We start from the raw sequence: 24,239 nt of genomic DNA, 5'->3' as shown, positions 1-24,239 counted from the left end.
CTGCCAGGGGTTTTATGAGATCTCTACACTCTCATAAAGTTTCATGGCTGAGACTTCAATATTCCATGCTGCTCTCCTCTCGGGTCTCCTTGCACTCCCCATCTTTGTTGTGCTGCCAGTCCCACAAAGGTTGCTATAAGTCTTGGCTTTTCTAGTCTTCTACATGTACAGTCTAGTCTTCAGCAAATACTCATGAGGGAACCCCATACAGACTTCTGGATTCAACCCTGCACATCTCTTTTCTTTCTTTTGTCCTGACCTACAGATTCCAATGACATCAGTTGTACAGTATGCTAATCTTTGTTCCCTGACTGAGTGGGATCTTCACATTCTGCTTGAATTTCTGGGATCTGTGGCAAGGTCAGGAAATTGTCCTTAGTCAGAGAGCTTGACTGTCATGGAGATCAATCCATTACTTTCTCTTTTCTCACCCATTGCAGTCTTACCCTGTTTTTTGGTCTATTCTCTAAAAAATGGTTTCTAACATATTTTGCCCATTTTTATGCTTGTTTAGGGCAATAGGATTTATCTGATATCATTTACTACTCCTTGGCTTTAAGACGATCTCATTTTGATAACACATAATTACATAAATTATTAGTAATATGTTAATATATACACTTCACAATAGACATAGAAAATTTCCACATGATGTAGTATATAGACTTATTTATATGAATATTGTACATAAATTCTAATGAACAGAAAAGACAATATAACATTATCATTAAATGAAATCACTCAGAGGGTAGCCTTCTTAACATTTTGTTGTATGTTGCTTTAGCTTTTAAAGCAATGTATCGTTATATGATATAGTTTATTCTTCCAATTTTTAGAGAAATTTTCTTTAATTCTTTACACATAAGACCATATGTATGCATATAATAGAAGTATATAAATATGGGTATCCACTTTTTAAGCAAAAACTGCATTCTTTATATCACAGCTGGATGACTCCGTCTTCATCTCTAAATCTCTAATTCCCTCAACTTCCTCATCAGGCAAATGATAACTAAATGATGATAACTAGCATAAGTTTTTAGTGAGAATTAAAGTATGTAAACCATATATTATTTCTCATATAATCAGCACTACATTTCTTATTACAGGAAGATATTCAACTAAGGTTTCTCTATTCCTCTATTGACGTGTTAGGTTATATTAATGCACTTTATAATATTGAACTAAATATTATATTGCAGGAATAAAATGTACTTTATAATAGACCATTGACTTTTTATTATAAGGTTGAGTCAATTTGCTAGTATTTTATTTTGGAATAATCCGTGTATATTTATCCATATGGTTCTCCAGTTTTCTTTTTTGATTTTTATCTTTCAGTGTCGCAGTTTCACTTTTTGCTTCAAAATTACCTTCTATCATTTTTCCCCTTTAGGGTCAGAAAGAATCTCAGACTTGTCTTCCACAGAACTGACGTTAATTTCCATAGCATATTTTTGTTTCTGTTGTTTTGTTTGTAATGTCATCTTTATTCTGCTATTATACTATTTAAAGTGTATCACTCTTTTGTGACCTCAGAATTCTCCTTTATATCTAGACTTTAACCAATTCCATCTTTTTCTTGGTCCACTGTTCTCTTATATTCTTTCATAAAGTTCATATTCTTATATGCTTTATTAAACATATAAAGCATATGCTGTACACATTTTACATTCACTGGAAGTAATTCAGTAAGTGTTTTTCACCAGTAGGTGTTTCTTCTACTACATGCCATGTGAGCCAGTTTTTATTCTATGAAATTTTCGTTAGAACCTCATGTTTTTCTCTCTCCATTTCTTCATCTTTATTCATTCTTGAGTAATAAGAAGTAATCCTTTGGCATTTTTCACCAGACAATTTTTGAGGCTTCTCTCATACCCTTTCATATAGAGTTTTATTTCTCTTGGGTTGCATGACCTTTTATTTTGATTTAATTGACAGGAAATATATCCATCCAATCAAGAAATGGACTTTTTAAAAAATATTAACAGAATATTTTTAAGACCTATTACAGTTCGCTAACAAAATAGTGCATACTACATGTCTTTCAGAATTCATGCGTTTTATTACATACATGATTTAGTAAAACATATTAATATGTATGACTTATCTTTCTTATATCAATAATGATAGGGCATTGTGTCAGTAATGAATATTGTTTCACACTAAAAGAATTCTGTTTGCCTGTGATTATGTTTATTTAACATTTTCTTTTTACACATGTAATAGACATTCAAACTTGAGTTATTTCTGTTTGTTGAATACATAATATGTAAAAAATGTTTTGCCTAGGTTTAAAGAAGTCAGGTCTGAATTATCCGAGCTCTTGTTAGGTTTGAGAATAGACTAAATAAGGTATATTCATTTGTGGCTAGATTGAATTTAAAAAGGCAAATTTTACTTGTTTGATAAGAAAAAGACAAAAGAACTACAACATTGAAATAAATCTTTCAAATATAATTTCAATGTCTTATATATATAGTAATAATTATATTATTATCCCAGTCAGTGAATGCAAACTACTTATTACTGGTGTATTTTAGAGGTGATGAGAAAAGCAGTGTTAATCAACAAATGATTTTGGAACTTTTCTCTCAGTAAGTTTCCAGTTCTTAAGTTTATAAAAGAGAAATTCCTGCCAAAAGATATTTAAACTTATGTCAAGTCATCTTGGTCAACAAAATTAGAACTTGTGAAATAGAATAAAGCTGTTCGAGAGAAGTTAGATTCAGCAAAGCTGATTCAGCACATTATAGATTTATAGTAAAAAAAAAAAAAACTCTGAAGTGAATATGATGGATTGTGTTAATACTCCTTAAAAGTAAGTTTACATCCCCAGAGACACTGTGTTCATGCTTTAGTAGACATCAGATACCAAAACGTATAAATTTAATCATCCCCAAGTATTTTCAATTTTATAGGAATTTTCAAATTCTACAGTTCTAGAATACGAGTTTGAAGAATCTAAGCAAAACTCAACTTTTTCTTTTCCTTTGTTTCTTCATTCTCATCTTTTGATCACCACTCTCCAAAAATCAGGTGCTAGAGCTTAGAGAACTTTAGTCAGCTCTTATATTTAAAGACTGCTGGCAAGGCTGGGCATGGTGGCTAACACTTCTAATCCCAGCACGTCAGGAGGCCAAGGCAGGTGGATCGCCTGGGGTCAGGAGTTCGAGACCATCCTGGACAACATGGTGAAACCCCATCTCTACTAAAAATACAAAAAATTAGCTGGGCATGGTGGCGGGTGCCTGTAATCCCAGCTACTTGGGAGGCTGAGGCAGGAGAATTGCTTGAACCTGGGAGGCAGAGGTTGCAGTGAGCCAAGATCATGCCACTGCACTCCAGCCTGGGCAACAAGAGTGAAACTCCCATCTCGAAAAAAAAAAAAGACTGCAGGCAAAAATGCTAAATGATGTAAGTGCCGTCTTATCTCATGAATAATGGCCAAAACTTTGAGGTTATTCATGGCATTATGCAATAGTCTGATTATTATTTTAATATTATTTAATACATCTTATAATATAAACTATAATTTGCATAAATAATATTTCTCACTAATGTTACCTAGTTCTCTTATTAAGTTCTTAACATAATTTTACTTTTAATTATTGTACTATAAATATGTATATATATTTTGATACATAATTTAAGTATATGTTCTAAAAGGTGCATACATATTCCCAATAGAGTCTTGAAATTGCCAAGTTCACATGAATTAATTTATAACTTGGTTTATTCTGAGGTCTGGAGATCACCTGCATACGAATCACATTGTTGTTATAATCAGTAACACACTTACTAATCTGAGTTTCACATTTCATGAAAAATGAGGATGTGCCAAAATCATCCAGCTCTAGGCAAGATCTATGTATACTGATAGGTAATTGCTAGCATCGTTTGTTTTATACACACATACAAAATGAGAAATTATAAAATCATTATTTTCTGCTTGAATAAAAACAGCTGCACACGCCCATTGATATTATTTTTTCAACATATAATTGCAGTGTTATCCTAAATGAAAAAATGTCAGTTTATTTTCTACCGTTATTACCATTCCTTCTGGTGCACAGGTGAATTTGTACATTAGAGTCCAAAATGTTTTTAAATTATAGCTTTCCTTTCTATTTCTCTGATGTAAGTCAGATCCCTTATGCTGACCTTTTCCCTCTTTGGTTCTATCACTTTCTCTACTCTCCTATAAGCACAGTATTCTCCCTTGTCATACACTGGCTCTGTCCATTTCTCATATTCTTTGACCTTTGTTCTCCCCCTCCTATATAATTACCTCTTTTGGAGGATGCTTTATATTTCTTCTCTTCCATAGACACTTTTATTTTAATGTACTCCTCAGTGTTCTCTCCCTTGTTCACTCATGTCATGGGCTTGTCCTACATTTTGATACATATTACTTTCAATTTTTATTTTATTCAGAAATTTATTTCCTCAAAAAGTTGATGAACTATTTTATGAATAAAAAACTTTCATCATATTTGTATTTTATTCTCTATAGTACCCTAAACACTGTTAGGCACATAGCCTGTGCAATTCATCTTATTGTACAGAAATGAGTGAATTCAAAACCTAAGGGTAAAAAAACCTTAATGTCAGTGAAATTAGTTTTAAAAGTTTGGTACACTGGATGAGAAACAGAAGCAGTTAATTCAATTGCTTACCATCAAGTTAACTGATGAAATAATATTGTCTGTTAATTATGCTGAAAATGAGACTCGTATGGTTTGAAGTAACAGTCTTTCTCAGCTACTGAGTTCTCAGCCTTACTCAGTTCATACATTAATTTTGCTTAAACACACCAGATTTTATTATATACACTGTCTGAGGGACCATCATCAATGAAGAATTAAATAGAAAAAAAATTAGTTTAGAAGTAGTTAGTGGTTCAAACCTGGATTCTAAAAAGATAAATGTATTAGAGATTACGTATAGTTTTACTAGCAGGTCTATAACAAGTATCTGTAAAAAGACTTTTATTGTAAACTTTTTTATTTTAAGTTTTTATTGTAAAAAGAGACTTATTGTAATAAGTCATGGCTAGATTCTGTCCACCTTCTCAATTTGAAAATACATCTCATTTAGCAAAGCAGTTTACTGAATGAATGTCTTCCACCTATAGCATTATTTTCACATTGACAGCATTGGCATCATCCGTATTAAACATAAACAGGACTTCACTGACAGCATTGACTAATTCTTAACAGAAAGCATGACTTAATATCAACTATTATCAAAAAAGATGGTAGTTATTCCCTAATATCTAAATGGAGAACACTAAGTAGCCTTATCTATCACCTTGGCCACCTAAGAGTTGTCTTCTGCAAGGAACTTAATTCTGAAAATTTTTCAGAATACAAGTACCTTAATATTTTATGTTTATTCCACTGAGATTCTTCCAGAGTCAGTGTAATCAAGGCTCTAAAAGAATAGTTTCTTGTCTTAACATTCTTTCTCATATGGCATTTAACTCCACGGAAAAAAAATCCCAGTATGTGAGCTGATTTCCTATTTTAGAATATATATGATATGTAAGCAAGAATCTTGACATTTTAAATTCTAATCAGAAGAAATACAGTCTTTGACCAAGATGAGAATAAAAATCAAACTCATAAAATCTTGCAAAACATTATCTTTGCTTTCTCAATATCTTGTATAAAAATATTTAAGTTCCTAGTTTAAAATCCTTGAATGCCAGCATATCTGTTAGAAAGCATTAATCCATTCTTGCCAAACTCTTGCTTAATCTAATAAATCTTATTAAGAGAAACTTAATGAGTAATTTCAGATTCTTTACATTCTAACTCTACATTAAGTTAGATCATCATAAGGTGACATACCTGGTCCTTAATATTTCAGCTCAGAACAAAAATTTGTTTTATCCCTGTATTATGGTTTATCAATATATTAAATTTTTATTTGAACAAGTTTTATGTTTATTCTTTATATGAATATCTTACTAAGTAAAGATATTACTGATTACATTACTCAAGTGTAGTTTTATAATATGCATTTCTGTTTGCATTAATTGTTAAGAGTATGTGACACTTCTGCTTTTCTTTTTGCTTTAGTTGCCAGAGCATGTAGATAAAAATTCAAGTTAAGTCATTTAAGTCATTAATAAACAACTTCTTCTCTCTTTTTTATTTTACAATCTATAATGTCTTCATGAAACTACCTTCTATTTGCAAACTAAACTGCATACTTTCAATTCCCTTGTTTTGTTATTCTAGTATATTCAGAAGCAAAAGAATCTAGTTTGGATCGTTCTTTAAATCTATTGTGTAAATGTTGTTTCAGAGAATCAAATATAAATAAATCATGGTTCCTGCTCTCAAGAAGTTTACAGTTTTACAGGGGTCAGTGTGACAAACATTATGATAGGTATGCATTTCAGGAGTTTTGGGAACAAAAGGAGCAGAGAAGATAGGAAAGAATTTCAGCAGATGTCCCTGAATTGCCTTTTCTGTTTGTTTGTTTGTTTGTTTGTTTTGTTTTGTTTTTGAGACGAAGTCTCGCTCTGTCCCCCACGCTGGAGTGCATTTGCGCATCTCAGCTCACTGCAAGCTCCGACTCCCGGGTTCACACCATTCTCCTGCCTCAGCCTCCCGAGTAGCTAGGACTACAGGCACCTGCCACCAGGCCCAGCTAATTTTTTTGTATTTTTAGTAGAGACGGGGTTTCACTGTGTTAGCCAGGATGGTCTCTATCTCCTGACCTCGTGATCCACCCGCCTTGGCCTCCCACAGTGCCTGAATTGCCTTTTTAAGGAAGGTTATGCATGACTTAGAAGATTAAATAGGAGAAAAAGTACTTATTCAATTAGACAATTAAACAAATATTTGTTTATTAATTTTTTGGGGGGTACTTGAATATTTACATGCAGGGCAGGGTGTTATCATAAGAGACATTATTTCTACTCCCATCAAGCCTACAGTTCATCAGGACAAGGGTGAGAGCCTGTGAAGAAGCTCCAGGCACAAGAGAGCTTATCCAGGAAAACTTCAAGTATGACTGGAATAGACTATGAAGTTAGCTCAAGGAGAAGCCAGAGGGGCATATATCCTTAGGGTCCTGTTACTGCTTTTAGAGAAAGATCTTTACCCTGGAAGCTATGGACTAAAAAGACAGCAAGAAAATCAGTTAACAAGTGAAATGTAGTATTATGCACAGATGGGGACTCAAACTGGCCATTATATTCCAAAATGGATTTCAGAAACCTAAAGACTGACGTCCTCATCTCCAACCTCTCCAACTGTGTCTATATTATCAATTACTTTGTGCTCCCATTTACCACTCTCCTAAAGCTAACTCCTCTTGGAACATGTACATCTGTATCTGTTTTGCAGAGAAAATAGAGACTGTTAGGAAGGCAACTTTCATGTTAGCTTGCTGTTATTGCAGCTAGAAATCTATCAGAAGCTATGTTACTATTAATACTTAATTCTTTTTTTCCCACTTTAGTGGAAATGGCATCAGTTTCTCTCTTCAAGTCTCATTTCCCAACCAGAGCTCTAAATTCTCATCTAAGCTTACCCTTTTTATTACCTCTTTTTCCTCTTAAAATAAGACCCTCTACAATCCCACATCTCTCTACTTATCAGTTCTTTTACACTCTCCTGTTTCTTCATTAATGAACTCCTTTGCTTTCCTCCTAATTCTACTATGCTTTACTGCATAGTAGAATTAGCTTTCTAGAGACACAACTTTATTGAACCATTCGTATCAAGTACAGTGAATGTATTCATAAGTGCCTTAATTTCCTGGTATGATATGACCCTTACATTGCACATTCTTTTTTTAAATAAATGAATGATGTATTTAACTTATTTTTATAAGCTTTTTCATATCTAGTGATGTCATATGAGATCCCCCCTTTTTTTTGCAAGAACATTAGAAATTCAGTGGATTCTTTGAGAATTGAAATGTCCATTAGTAGTCACAGGAATGCTGAAAAAATATTTTAGTATTATCAATGGCCATATATTGTATCACTTACATATAGATCAGCAGGTACTTTAAGGATAACATTATAGTTTTCCTTTGGAAACATGTTTTTTTCTTCAATCAATTTTGATGGAACATTTGACTAAAAAGAAATTGTACCAGTGTGGCAGAGCTCAACTCAACCTAGGTCCTAGCATGAACACTCTTGGGCATTTCTCTACCCTTGGGTAGGGGCTTGAATTATCAACTCAGTCATATTAAATGGAACAAGACACACATTAGGGGATATCACTTCAGGGGTTAGGTTACGAAAAATCCTGGACATGCATTCTCTCTCTCTTATTAATGGATTACTTGCTTTGAAGAAAGCCTGCTGCCATGTCATGCGACAGCCCTGTAGAGATGTCCAAATGGTGAGGAACTGAGGGAGACCTCCAATCAACAGCCAGCAAGAAATCAGTATCTATAGTCCAATCTCTTGTGGGAGCAAAGCCTGCCAAAAATCAAGCAAGTGGGCCTGGAAGTGTATCCTCCCCAAACTGAATCTTCAAATTATAGCAGGGCCCTTGTCTGAAAGCTTGACTACAACCTTAGAAGAGACCTTGAGCCAAAGGCACTCAGCTGAGCTATACTTGCACTGACCCACAGCAACTGTGAGATAATAAATATTTATTGTTTTAAGTCACAAAAGTTTGGGGAAATTTGTTATACTGTGAATAAGTAATGCAACATATTTGACTTTGGTTCAAAGAGGAATCTCTCTTCTTAGTAGGGTATTGCTCATTTCTGTATTAGATAATTCTGAACCTTCTCAATGGTATACCGTCCTTTAGTCACAGTTAAAAGTGCAAGATTTATTTACAATTATTCAAGAAGTTATAAATTTAATTAAGCTATTAGAAATTCAGGACAAGGCATCTTTAAACCTGGATTTCCAAAAGAATGACTAAAACTGAAAATACAATTTGTAAAACCAGTGACTATAAATGCCTCCTGAGTTTACAGATGAATGAAAGTCTGAGAATAATATATGCAAAGAGGGAATGTTTTAACTACCAGCAGATCTCTCTAATGAACGATCTCATCTAGTTTTAACTGATTACTCAATGTCTGGAACAGGTATTTTTGCCTAGATTTTACTAAGCAGCATGCCTGCAGCTTGCTGAGAGGAACCCAAGTAATAGACGTGATACCCAGCCTGCAACCTTCAGTCTGATGAAGCAAAGAAATGACACAGGGTCAAAAGGTAAATGTTTGTCAGGAAATGGAGAACTGTCCTCCTAATTTGCCCTTATCCCAAAATAATCAGAATAAAACTAGCAGAACATCAACTGGACATCCATTGACAATAAAGAAGATAAGACTAACAACTGTTAAGTTAAAAGTATATTACAATGATGTATTAAAAGTATTTTAAAAGTATTTTTAAAATTATTTTAAAATAAAGCCCTAAAATGTAGTCTTATTAATAAGGTGAACATATTTTATGACTTAAAGTGATTCAAAATATTGGTCTTGGAAATATTTATTTAAAAATCAAATAAAATATGTGATCCAATATAAATCAGAAGAGGAGAAGGAACGTACATGAAATATATTCAAAATAAAGAGGGAGTATACATTATTGACAAAAGGAAGAATTAGAGTTGAGCTAATCCTACATTAGTAATAATATAGTAATCCTGCAATAAATAAAATGGTTTGGCAATTATGTGATTTGTTTCCTTTCATTGGTTTTTTTAAGTGATTCCCAGTTTAGATTTTGTTTCTGAATGATTTTTACCTATTTTTATGTTTTTTTCCTGAATCAAATATCTCATTATGCTTTTTGCAGAAAAATCTAATAACTCATGCCACTACTAAATAAATGTCACATACTTAGCTAGGCTTGCAAAAATCTTCCAACAAGTGTTCCTGTGCAGTAATAAAACAGGCAGACTCTGTCCAGCTTCCCATGTTTGTATTATGGCTTCACTACTTAGCCATATGATGGGCATGGTAACTAAAGTTCTTTGTATTTCAATTTTGTTATCTATGAAACAGGATAATGATTTTAATAAGCACAAATGTTGATCATGAAAATTAAAAGAAATAATCCACAAAGTATCCTAGCCCATGATGAGTACTTCATAAATGTCAACTATTACTTTATTATTGCTATTATTATTGCTATTTCAGATTCAAAGTAACCTAAGATTATGAGTGTCTGCCATCTAGTTGAAGATACTATGTATGTTGCCTAATTTAACTTAAACTACAGCTTTCTGAAATAAGAGTTATTATTCTCATTTTACAGATAAGGAAACTAAGGTTCAGACATTTTAAGTGATTTCTCTAAAGTATTATAGTGATTAAGTGCTACAGCCAAGTTCCTGCCCCGGTCTCCTGACTTCAAGTTTACAGTAGTTTAACTTCTCAGGAGCTTTCTGGCTGGGCACAATGACTCATGCCTGTAATCCCAGCATTTTGAGATGTGGAGGTGGGAAGATTGCTTGAGACCAGCCTAGGCAACATAGCAAGAGCCTGTCTCATAAATAAAAATGAAAATAAATTATAAAACAAAACAAAAAAAACTCGAGTGCTATCCGTTTAGGCTTGTCAGTGTACTGTGAAGAGTACTAGTTAATACTGTTGGGTATGAGTTTGGATCCCAGCACAACCATTTACTTGGAAGTTCACAAAAACTTCTTGAGGTTCAGTTTTCTCCACGGTAAAAGATGGACAGTGACGTTCACTTTTACAGACTTAATTGAGAGTATTACTTAGCTTAAATAATATGGTGGCTGATATATATTATGTGTCCAATTGTATTAGTTTATATCATATATATTTATACTATTATTTTATTAATTTATATAAAGACACTGATGTAATCCTAACTTCTCAAATTTTACTTCCTTATTACCAGTGCCTTAAGCTTCCCTGTGCTAATCTCTGCTTATTGAAAACATACCCCTTTTGCATACCCAGAGAAATACTCTCGTTTGTATTGATGCACTGACTCATTCCTTAACTAGATATAGATCCACAATCCCTGGTTCAAGCTCTATGCTTCATTATTCAGAATTTTGTCTTATGTTAGAAAGGTGAGAGATTATATCGTTTATATTATGTGATATGTCCTGGAATGATCTGGAGTAGAATCCTGTTATTAAGAACAGTAACATTTTTGCAGCAAATGGTATAAATGTTCACATTCATTTGGATAGAGAATATAAATAGGTTCATATCAGTTCCGCTTATATATCAGGCTAACATGTAATGTCAAATAATTAAATTTTAAAAATTGATATTCAATTCTCAGGATTTTAGAATGGCAGAAAAAGAATGGTAGACCTGCATGATCTTTTTCCCCGCAGAGTTTACTAGGTCTACTCTCAGTGTAATGTCATGCTCTATCTGGCACAGTTGTGCATCTAATCTTATCCTCTATTACTGTACAAGGTCTCTAAAGGAAGGAAATGTGTCTTTATCTTTGTATGCTGTGCAGGACCTAGAACATTCTTAAATCTTACTGGGTGTGTTTGGCATACTTTAAAAACATGAAAAAAATCACACCAATATTTCAAATAGGTGGATGGTGCTCAAAATAACTGTCAATATGGCAACATGACAGTGTTACTTTTCATCATGATTAATATGCATTCAGTCACTGTTGAAGCAAGTTTCTTTGGAAAGAAGCAGCCTAAATTATGCTGTGTCAATTCCATGAGATCTGGTAAAGAGTTTAACTAATTGATGGTCTACCTGATTTAGAATTCCAAAGGGAGGTAAGTGATGCTCTAAAATGTCAAATTCTAATCTAAATTAGATGATGGGAAAAACCCCTTGTATCTTATTTTGCAATTTGCAGATAAATCATTTAAAAAGTAAATTGTAGCATTCTTTGACCAAAAATCATTTTAATGCTGTGTGTTTATGAACCTTTTTCTTCTTAGTTATCATTAATTTTATAAGAATCAGTAATTATTGCTATCTCACCTATATGTTGTCCATACATGTGATAAAAGAAGCTGAAACAATATGCAGTGTTTGTGGGTCCATAAGGGTTTTTGGGAGCTATGCTGAAAACAGGGCTGAGAAGTCGAGCCTTTTCGCCTTCCAATCTGGGTCGTGATGTCTCAATATACATATAAAAACCTTAAAACAGACAAAATAAAGTGTTTAAACACATCATTCTTAGGCATAATGAAATTTCAAATCACTGAGAAGTCTTATAGTTTTCACACAAAATAAAGATGGATAGGAAGATTTGCATCTCATTTATAAAATCTGTATGTGTATAAGTAACTAATAGTGGCTTTAACATAAAGAGTAAATGATCTACCAAATTAAAGATAAAATGTGTAAAAAGTTGAGGACAAATTAGAAATTTAGACTTGAATTATCAAAAAATTCCTATTCTCTCTACTATACCTATCAGTGAGTTTTGAGAAAAAATTAATGTCTACAAAGTTTTGTAAATATCTAAATTGATAATGCATGGAAAATTTAATATTTTATTCCATAATCTTCAAGTATATGGCTAAATATTAGTATTTCATATTTATAGCAATTTTTAAAAGTCTCTGATTGCTATGAACACAACAGGTCATTCCCTCATACCTTCTTTGGAGCCACTACGGTCAGCATTAGGTCCTGTATTAGGAGTATATTTTGTATTTCTTGTTGCAGTACTTTGTTTTGTCCAGTCAAAATTATCTGTATCATCTTGAGTGAACAAACAAATATTACCATCTTCAAATCCGCAATGAAATTCTCCTGTTGATAAATTTTAATTAAATTAATACACATACTGCAATATTTTCATAAGAAAAAATAAAATATTACATAGCAATAATAATGAAAGATTGTGATAATGGCATGAGAGCCATAATAGTGAATAAGATTAAAACTAAACATAAAACCAATATTTAATATCTCATTGAATAATTAAGACTCAAACAATTTTTCTCTAAAATATCCAGATAACTGAAATTAAAGAATACAATTTATGCTTGAATTATTGCTGAAGAATTTTCCCAACTTTCAATTTGTCAGTATAGAACCAATCAAAACAAAACTGTCAATTGGAAAATTACCTTTATTAATTTACCTGAGGGTAGTTTTAAATAGGTATACTTTAAGTTTATAATTTTTCATGCATGTCTGGAGGTGCTTTCAAATATCCATTTGCATAAATGGAAGTGTGTTTAGGGCAAGCTAATAGCAAATTATTTTGAAAAGTATTTATCCTTCCTACTTTATCTGAATGTGGGTTTCCCAGATACTTGAAATTCAGTATGGAAATGAAGTAATTAAAAGACCTTTTAAAGACTTTGAAGAAGGACTGATTTCTTGGATGCCTAACGTATGCTGAGTTCAGGGCCAACACAAGTTCAGAGAAAGACTTTTTCAGTTATCCCTAAAATGTGGGTGGTAGTAATGTTTCTAGGTATCAAAGATTTTCTTACTGCTTGAAAAACCAGGTGTAAATAAAGAAGTTGATAAGGTCCGCTAGATACATTATTAAAGAGTATGTATCCTTGAGAAAAAATAAACATAATGTATATTATTTCACTCAGCCTCATCACAACTCTATGAAATCACAATAATTCTTACTCATGGGGCTTCACAGAGGAGAAAACGCTGGCAAAGATCAGCTATTAAATGATACAAATGGAATCCAAATTCCCTGGAATTCATAGAGATATAAACACTTAAAGAACAGAGACTTCCATTGTAGTCTCTCTCCAACCTACCCACAAGGGGTTAGATTTATTAGATACCCTTGGAAATGGAGCCCTGGTTGAGATCATGTACCAATTAATTGAAAATCATTGGTACTTACAAGTAAAAATAAAACAGAAGGCTTTCCCTTTAAATTTAGGGAATGAGTTTATGTTTTGTTTTTGTTTTTTAGACTAAATACTTGCTTTATCTCTTTGTATTTATTTATATTCTATATTCTGGGTAGGTAAGGTTACAGGAAATATACATATTTAAGGGAGTATAAATAAATCAATAAATTTCTGAATAAATAATACTCTACATAAAATATTTATTCGACACATATTTATGTCACAGACCTTGTACCAAACAAGACATAACCTTTTGATGCTATCAGCTGGAAGAATAATGTTGGTAACAGCAGTGTAGCAGTATATGCATTTATATACATGCATGTATTTCTTTAACGATATTTTAGTTATGACATGAAATTCCATTAGTGCTACTCTGGAGTTTTGAATTCCATAAAGGCAATGTTTGATTTTGAATGTTTTCAGGTATTTAATTACATATTATATATGCACAAAAAAGAGTTACAGAACAAATGTAAAGATTAAGGGTTTCAGTTTATATATCTACTGCCAAGTCTTACTTTTTATATGTATTAAAAATTATGTATAATGAATTTTTATAACTGTTGAACCATTTTTTTTTTGTAATTTGAACTTGGTTAAAAAGAGAAAATATCTTGTCTTTAAAAACCATACAATACTTTTTGAGACTTAAATATTTAAGTCTTTCATAGTAAAATTAAGCAATAATGCAGATTATGAAAACTACAAAAACTGTCAGTTGTGCCTAAAAATTTTCATAGTTTAGGTTATTTTATATGGTGTAAGTTGTTTATAATATTATAACTAGTGTAATAATTCAAATCAAACAAAGATACTTAAGCAACATCAATAGCTCTTGATTCCTTCTAAGGACATATATCTTTACAATAAATAAACCTATTACTGAAGAAAATTCATAAAAAGTTGGCAGGTAAAATGAAAATAAAACTCACTAGTTAAAACCCAAGAATTTTATGATTGTCCTGTCACTTTAAAAAGAGACAATTATAAATGTGTGCAAATACATTTAATCATTTAAAAAGTTTATTTGAATAAAGAATATCTGATAGATAATGATAGTGCAATGAGTTGTACCAAGTTTTCAAAAGCCAATGTAATATAAAATACTAGAAGAGTTTATAAGTAGGAAAGTAATAAAGTCCAGGATTTTCACAAAGATGTAGAACTGAGAATTGAGTGGATCTTGAATTTTCCACTGGTTTTCTAATTACAACATGATTTTGGCAGAGTTTCTGGGGCTACATAGAAATAACTAAAGATATTTTAAATATTCTCCATTACGTGGTCTTCAAAATTTTGCTTTATTTGGTCTGCAGAATTTTCCCTGAATCTTTCATAATATGATGAAAAAATAAAAATAAAAACTTAGGAATAAGAAGCCTGATACCCAGTGGTCCTTTTGCACCCAGAGACGACGCGACGCTCTTTAGTCCTTAAATTTGTAAAAAATCTAACCTTAAATTACAAATAAATAGCTCGGATTTTAGAATATGTCTTCATAGTAAATCCTCTGTTGATTTAAAATTATTTTCCAGGGAGAGACAAGTTTTAATATATGGAAATATTTTTCAGGTAGATACATATCATCTTATAACGTTTAATATAAAACAAAATAAAAATAACTTTACAGAAGTCCCCAAATTTAACAATTTTACAGAATTCATAACCTAAATTAAACCAAATACATTGGGGTGCAAGCTAGTGTTCTATAAAAGAAAGTCTCAAACCCATCAAACACCAACTTTCTAAGTAACCATACTCTTTTATAAGGGGAATATAGAAATTCAAAGAAGGAAAATCAAAGAAACGTGTAACAACAATAAAAATGATATGCAATCCCACAAAAGAAAAAAATAATCCCACAGCCGCAGAAATAGCAAGTATTAAGCAGGTTGGTAAATGGCTCCATATTTCAATAGTTAGGAAAATCTATAAACCTCAATTATCAGTATTAAAAAATTTGTCTTTATACCCCTATCTTTTGAAATTTAAAATCTACATTTAATGCCAATTTTACCGATTCTGAACCTTTGTGTTTTAAGCCAACTAAGTTACCAATCTTTGTATATTTATAAACATTCTATTTTTGTATTTATTAAATATAGTGCCATTTTGTAAGTTAAAATATACTTACTCAAATGAGGATTTACAGGAGCTACAAGAAAAGCAAAACAAACAAACAAAAAACAATGTTAGCATGGCTTGAATGTCTTTTATAAATAAAAGTTTAATCAGTGTCTCATAGTTCCTTACCAAAACTTAATGATCTTTCTCACTGTGGCCATTGAGATTTATATCTGCAATCCATTTTGTTTTAGAGGATTGAATAGAATCTGCTTTGGAGCTCAGCAATAACAGCTTCAAATTACCAAAAAGACCAATGCTAAATAGTACAGGAAATGTTCCTTTTTCAAGGTATAGAGTTTCTGACCTCTTAAATATCTAAACTAATACTAAACAAAAATATTCAGATATCAAAACTGAGGCTGACACGAGGGCAATCTATAATCTAGATGATTTAACAATGAAAACAATTATCTAGCAGAATTTCCACTTCTGTTTTTTGCTGATTTCTACTTCTACTGAGAATAAAGCAGAAAGTTAAAGGCACATATGAAAATAAAGCAATCCTGATATGTTGTAATATGTGTACTAAAACGAATAGCTACATCAATGCCTTTTATCTAATTATGTTAAAATATAGACATACAAACCCGGGAGGCGGAGCTTGCAGTGAACTGAGATCCGGCCACTGCACTCCAGCCTGGGCGACAGAGCAAGACTCCGTCTCAAAAAAAAAAAAAAAAAAAAAAAAAAAAAATATATATATATATATACACACACACACACCACACACACACACACACACACATACATACACAGGAGTGCATGCACACAGAGTTTTAAAATGATAAGCAACAAATTTTGTGTTCTGGGGTACCAAAAGAATTGTTTTTCCCAGAAAACTAATTATATTTGCAATACAAGTGCCAATGAATTTCCACCCAAAGAGAAACGAATACTTTAAATATTACTAACACATCAACAAAAATATCTCTCATCTAAGGGCCAAAGTATCTGTATGTATCAATTAACCACTTATCACTCTGAGAAAATATTCCAATCTGGATGAAAGAGAGCATTGATATAATTCCCCAAGATTACAATGGGCAGTTAATCTATAGTGCAGAAGAACTTGTCATTTTCTTAGCGGTTGTTGTTAACCACCTTTATTAAATTTGTGCAATACTAATAAAGTCTGATGGGCAAAAATATTCATATATAATTGTAACCTTAGTATACAAACGATAAATTTTAAGTGTTTCAATGATTTTCACTATTCCTACATACAGAAGACAATTCCCATTACTGTAGTTGTTTTTGATTCTACATTCCACATTGCAAATTATGAAAAGAATAACATAGAAAAGGAGCTGAAAGTGAACTAAAAATAACAATTGAATTTTATGGCAAGATATCAATGTATTTTAATTTTAAAATTAATAAAAATTAAAATTATTTCACAGTTAATATGAAATTTTTAAAAAATGATGTGCTATCTCTCAAAGATGTAAGCATCCTTGAACTATAATTTAGTTCTAAGTATGTCATATGTACATGTAAAGCTCTTACCAGATTGAATTTTAATTGAGACTTCTCCTCCAACATTTTAGTCACCAAATTCACTATACAAAATGCAGTTAACTTTGTGAAAATTTGCAAATTTAACTTCTAAATATTACAGCGATTCCATTTTTTTCTTCTTTCATTTGAACTTGCATGTATAATTTTTTATAAATGCATATTATAGACTATTGTGTCCCCACAAAAATTCACATGTCAATGCTTAATCCCCAATGTGATTGTATTTGGGGATAAAGCCTTTAGGGAGGTAATTAAGATTAAATTAATCTTGACCCTAATCCAATTGGATTGGTGTCCTTATAAGAGGAGAGGAGACACCAGAGAGCTCTCTCTGACATGTGAAGAAAACACAGTGAAAAGGTGACCACCTATAAATTAGGAAGAGAGCTCTCACCTGAAGCTAACTATGCCAGTGCTTTGATCTTGGACTTCTCAGTCTCTAAAAGTGTGAGAAATAAATTTGTGTTGTTTAAGCCTCGCACTACGATACTTTGTTATGGCAGCCCAAACACACTAGTACATTGCCTCTAAACCATTAAAGTATACATTGCCCAAACCTGTATTACAGAAAAATAATTTTAGTAACAGTGTTGGAGATCTTAACGTGTATGCCTAAGTATGTAAAAACAATTTTGAAAACTTATTAAAAGTAATATCTATGTTCCACATCTATTTTTCATTTTAGCTTGTTGCCTCAGAGTTTTCAATAGCAACTACTGAGCTAATTAACTTTTTAAAATCTCTTAAGGAAAGTCATAATGATCAATTAACTTTAGCAAAGAAGTAAAGATCTTCTCTAATGGAGTGGTGAACCCTAATTCTAGTCATGTTTGCCATTTCACAGTCATGTAACTTTGCAGGACACTGAAACTTTCTGGGTCCTAATATCTTCATCTTTTAAAAATATTGATATTAATGCATTCTACATTATACATCTTAATTTTTTGGTAAAAATTGTAAGTACAAACAACTTTAATGAGTTTTTAATAGTTTTACTTCATTTTTCACATTTGACAGTATGCACTACTTCCCCCTTAAGCAGGAAACGTATACTTAAGGGTAAACACAATGGAGAACTTCATTAAGAACTTTTTAAGTCAAGCTCTGATAATCAATGATAAAAAGAATCACGTTCCTGCCGGGTGCTGTGGCTCATGCCTGTAATCCTAATACTTTGGGAGGCCGAGGCGGGTGGATCACCTGAGGTCAGAAGTTTGAGGCCAGGCTGCCCATGGAGAAACCCCCTCTCTACTAAAAATACAAACATTAGCTGGGCGTGGTGGCAGGTGTCTGTAATCCCAGCTACTGGGGAGGCTGAAACAGGACATTCACTTGAACTCAAGAGGCGGAGGTTGCAGTGAGCCGAGATCACACCACCGCACTCCAGCCTGGGAGACAGAGTGAGATTCCATCTCAAGAAAATATACATATATAATAATAATATTCTACTGAAACAATACAATAAATACGACTGTTTAAATAATGTTTCATTCAAACCTGAAATACATTGAAAATTCTACAACACTGAATATTAAAATTCTAAAATGCACACAAATTTCAATTTTTAAAATATTTCTCTCTTTAGTATACAGTAAAATAACATATCCAGGCTGAGCGCGGTGGCTCATGCCTGTAATCCAGCACTTTGGGAGGCCCAGGCTGGTGGATCACCTGAGGTTGGGAGTTGCAGACCAGCCTGATCAACGTGGAAAAACCCCGTCTCTACTAAAAATACAAAATTAGTAGAGCATGGTGGCACATGCCTGTAATCCCAGCTACTCGGAAGGCGGAGGCAGGATAATTGCTTGAACCCGGGAGGCAGAGGTTGCGGTGAGCCGAGATCGTGCTATTGCACTCCCGTCTGGGCAACAAAAGCAAAACCCCGTCTCAAAAAAAAAAAAAAAGAAAAAGAAAAAGAAGAAAAAAAAAAAATAACATATCTAATTGCCGTTGTTTCTCTTTGAGGTATTAATTCTAGACAAAAGTTTTAGATCCACTTTTAACTTTTTCAAAGTTCTGCGCTAATTTCTATTTTTCTCCAAATAGGACATTTAAGTAGTGAAGCAATATTTTTTGCATATAGTTAATAAAAATGAAACTATCATTAACACACACACAAACATTTAGCATTTTTTAACATTAGCAATGTGAAAAATGAATGGCCATCAACAACCAAGACCAAAATCCAGCAACTAAGATGCCTTTTGATATATATACAAATAAACTGCAGTACATTTATGCAATGGAGATTATTCAATGATAAAAAGAAATGTGCTATGAAAGCCCAAAAAGGCATACAGAAACCTTATGTATTTCTAAGTGAAATAAGGCAGTCTAAAAAGCATTACATGCTGTATGATTCCAAATTTACAACATTCCCGAAAAGGAAAAACTATAGACAGAGTAAACATCTCATTGGTTGTCTGAACTGGAGAAAGGAGAGAGAAATGGGTAGAGCATGGGGATTTTTCAGGCAGTGAAACTATTCTGTGTGATACTGTAATGGTGGAGAAATTATATACACTTGTCAAAATCCATATAACTGTACAACACAAATAACTGTAATGTAAAATAGTGATTTTAATAATAATTTCTCAGTATTTGTTAATCAGTTTTTACCAGTGTACTACAATAATGTAAGATGTTAATAATGGGGATACTGTGTCAGGGAAACAGGGCTCTCTATACTTCCTGCCAATTTTCTGTACACCTTAAACTGCTCTAAAACTGAAATCTATTGATTTTATTTAAAAAACAGAAAATGACATTTTGATCCTTTTTTACTTCCTAATAAGTTTTAAAGTCATCAATAATTTGAAAAGATAAAATGCAGACAAATATTGTAGTATAACTTGTAGGATCAAAAATAAAGAAACATTGCTTATATCACATAGGTTCACAATTAAATTATTCTATATCTCTATATTTGTAATCAAATGTCACATTTGTGGTGGTTAAGGTTTTGGTTTTTGTTTGTTTGTTTAGTTAACTGGCTAATGATCCAGAAAGTCTATGTGCTAAGTTTTACTTTGTGTCTACATGTGGTAGAGAGCAGCAACCAAAATTTTCCATACAGTTTGATAAATAAATAATTGTAAATAAAAGGCTACTTACCACTGTATTTGATCACACGAATTGTTGAATCTCCTTCACCAAATTTGGTGAGAGGAGTCAGTCGGACTTCGTAAGCTTCTGGTTTAATTAGCTCTGTCAAGTTATATGTAATTAATTCTCCCTTTTGAATATTCCCATTTATTTTAATCTCCTGCTCCCACCAACGCTGCTGCCCAGCCTGAAATCAAAACAATAGTAGAATAATGTTCCCAGTATGTTCTTCAGAGGTACTAAGAAAATTGAAAGCACATTCTGAAATTTTATTAAATTAAAATGTACATTATATTAATGAACACATATCATTAAAATTCAAGTTTCTATAATGAGAAACAAATTTTGAGAGTTGCATGCATATGTTTGCAGGTAATTGTCAAATGATCAGAAGTATTTAAGAGATTTAATATATCAACTAATGTTTAGTAAGAGAAAATTCCAAAGTGTCTCTGATCTGGAAGTCGGGAGAGATCTAAGTTTAGCTACTCCTTGCTTAACATATTAATGGCATATGAGATTCTCGAATACTTACAACTCTTTATCATATTAGCAAACATATGCATTGCATATATAACAGTTCCCATATATTCTGGGCAGTAGAAGTATAAAACAAAGACAAATCTGTAACTTTTCAAGTCTATTAAAAAGAGGCACAATAAACAAATGTATAATATAAAATTTCAATTAGTCATATGTACAATAAAGAAAAATAAAAAATCACAAGGGGATTAAGAGTCATAGTGGGAAGGCTGAAGAGGGGCACTCTTTTATCTAGTTAATCAGAGGACATCTCCATAAGAAGAATGTTGGGAAGTTAAGATGAAGGCTAGGAATTTACCATGGGATTTGGCAAGATGAAAGTGATGGTCACCTTAAAATAAATGGTGTCAGAGTAATGAAGATGAAAGTGTGATTGTAGTATGTTAAAAGAATAATGAGTTTCACAATGCTTCCCTCACTAAAAAATCACAAGGCTCAGATAATTTCACAGCACAGTTATCAAAATGTTCAGGAAACAATTTTAATCTTTTATAAAATCTTGCAGATATTTTAAAAAATAAAAACAATAACTCTACAGCTATATTATTTAATTTAAACCAAAAAGTAAGGATGGTACAAGAAAGAAAAATTATATATATACGAACCAACTTCATACAGTTTTAACATACAGTATTGTTTCCAAATTCATTATACAGTACTGTTACCAAATTCATCAAGTTTTACATCCTGTATTGTTTCTCTTGCAAGGATGCAAGAATTGCTTAACATTAGAAAGTATGTTAACATAGTTAACTGGTAAAAGAAGAAAAAATGTATTTCTACTAGATGGAGAAAAATTTAGGAAACATCAACTCCTATTTATAATAAAACTATGAACAAGCTAGGAATGGAAGGGAACTTGATTAATCTGATAAAGAAGGTCCAACAAAAAGGTAAAGGATGCTTTATTTTTAATGCTTATATATTAGAATCTTTTTTAGAATTACAAGTGAGAAGGAATGTTTAACATAATCTATTTAAAATTGTACTTTACTAACAATGAAGTGTATAATAATTGGAAAAACAAAACCAAAATAATCTATAGAGTTGTCTACGTATGAATCTATCTCTCTCCTTTTCTCTTGCTCTACCCTTCCATATGCATATACACATGAATGTCTTTTACAAGCACTTTGAAGCTTTCTTTATTAAATTTATGTATATAATTTATTATATTAGATAACAGGTAATCCACAGCTTTGTTTGCTATTGTAAATTGTGACTTTTAAGCTATTAACATTTTGCTGGCTTATACAATTGTGACAGATTTTTTTATTCTCCTTACATTCAGATATATATATATATGTATATATAACTGTATTTGTTATATACATATGTATCTATACTATAGTGTAAGTATACATATGTATCTATAGCTCTACATATAGTATGCATCATTGCCTTGTAATATGTGTCTGATATTTTCCATAGTTTAAATCTATGGTATCCTCTTTAATGGGGCTTTTCTCCTTTTATTTGCTTGGTTATTTTTCATTGGGTGCTGATTATATGGCTTAAAATTCTATTATTGGGGGTTATCTGTGGCCTATGACAAAGACATATTCTGTATAGATGTACCATTGTTTCTGACATGCTCCTAAGGTCATCAACAATATGATCTACTTTTACTTTGATTGTGAAACTCTTTGGTGTCACAAATTAGAGTGGAGAAGATCCCTTGCTTTCAGAAGGTCTTGAGTTTTCACTGCTGTCTGCCTCAATGGTGACAAACTATTAAGAATCAAAGTTCAAGTTTGTCTGGGTTGGCAAACAGCTGAGGGCAAAAGTAGTTTGGGCAGAAATTCTATTTGTTACTTTGGAATGCCATTTTTCCTTGGATTTTTACCTAGTACTTTCTCTCTCTATGTACACACACATACACACATACACACTATATGCACATGTACGCATACATATACATATCACACAATATGCACATATGTTCACATATATGCACATACTATATGTTCATAAATATTTGTTTTCTGAAGGTTAAGTTAGTCCTAATTATATAGTCTTGACTGCTACATTTCTGGAAATAAAAAAATACAATATGTGTGCTACTAGCACAGTCCTACACAAATGACAAATTAAATAATGGAAAGGGACAGAAAGCCCAAATATAAAATCTATAGAGTGTCTGCACAGTAGAGAGAAAAATATAAACTATTCAGTTGGTTATGCATATGGAAAAAAAAACACTTGAATTGGAACCTTATATCTTATACATAAAATTCAGTCTCAGGATAATTAAACAATTACATTTAAAACACAAAATTTAAATCATTTAAATTTAAATCATTAAATCATTTAGGAAAAATACAGAAAAAATGTTATGATCTCAGGTAATCTATTTCTTTTTTGTTCTTTTCCTTTTTGTTTTTCTTTTTTTTTTTTACTTAGACAGAGTCTCGCCCTGTCACCCAGGCTGGAGTGCAATGGTGCTATCTCAGCTCACTGCAACCTCCGCTTCCAGGATTCAAGCAATTCTCCTGCCTCGGCCTCCTGAGTAGCTGTAATTACAGGGACCCATCACCATTCCTGGCTAATTTTTTGTATTTTTAGTAGAGACAGGGTTACACCATGTTGGCCAGGGTGGTCTCAAACTCTTGACCTCAAGTAATCGCCCACCTTGGCCTCCCAAGGTGAGGCACGGTGACTCATGCTGGGATTACAGGCGTGAGTCACCGTGCCTGGCCAATATATTGCTTTCTTAAACAGAACAGGGAAGGATGAATCACGAAGAAAAAGACTGATAAATTTGTCTATCAAATTTAAAATTAATTAAATATAAACTTTCAAGTTAAAAAATTTGTTCTCATCGGTATTCACCATTAACAGGAAAAATACAAGCCAGAGGTTTGAAGAAGATATTATACACATATTAATATACACAATTAACCAGACTTTATTAAAAACTGATTTTAATAAACAACAAAAAGATTTCAGTAGCAAATTCAGCCAAATAACAAGTAATTCATAGATGAAGAAACCCAAATAAGTAACTAAAGAAGAGCCTCAGCCTCACAATGAATCAAGGAAACAGAAATTAAAACCACAATATTATTTTCTACCATCAGGTAGGCAAAAACTTTTAAAAAATTAACTATTAGGTCTTTGTATAGATATAAAACAATGAGA

At 32.2% G+C, this 24,239-nt stretch overlaps 1 protein-coding gene across 1 annotated transcript in view; it reads right to left on the bottom strand.

The window, feature by feature from the left end:
* The window catches only part of MDGA2 (MAM domain containing glycosylphosphatidylinositol anchor 2), a 297,455-nt gene that overhangs the window by 19,057 nt on the left and 254,159 nt on the right, over nt 1-24,239 (bottom strand). Inside the window, exons 8-11 of the mRNA XM_033188128.1 lie at nt 20,565-20,742; nt 15,940-15,960; nt 12,568-12,723; nt 11,944-12,102 (exon numbers count right to left, since the gene is read on the bottom strand). Coding sequence (XP_033044019.1) covers nt 11,944-12,102; nt 12,568-12,723; nt 15,940-15,960; nt 20,565-20,742 — 514 coding nt within the window. The remainder of the gene's footprint in view (nt 1-11,943; nt 12,103-12,567; nt 12,724-15,939; nt 15,961-20,564; nt 20,743-24,239) is intronic.

The sequence above is a fragment of the Trachypithecus francoisi genome, unplaced genomic scaffold (genome assembly GCF_009764315.1).
Source record: "Trachypithecus francoisi isolate TF-2019V2 unplaced genomic scaffold, Tfra_2.0 Lachesis_group3, whole genome shotgun sequence".
Taxonomy (NCBI): Eukaryota; Metazoa; Chordata; class Mammalia; order Primates; family Cercopithecidae; genus Trachypithecus; species Trachypithecus francoisi.
The sequence above is the reverse complement of the archived record's forward strand: the minus strand, read 5'-3'. Positions and strand labels throughout refer to the sequence as shown.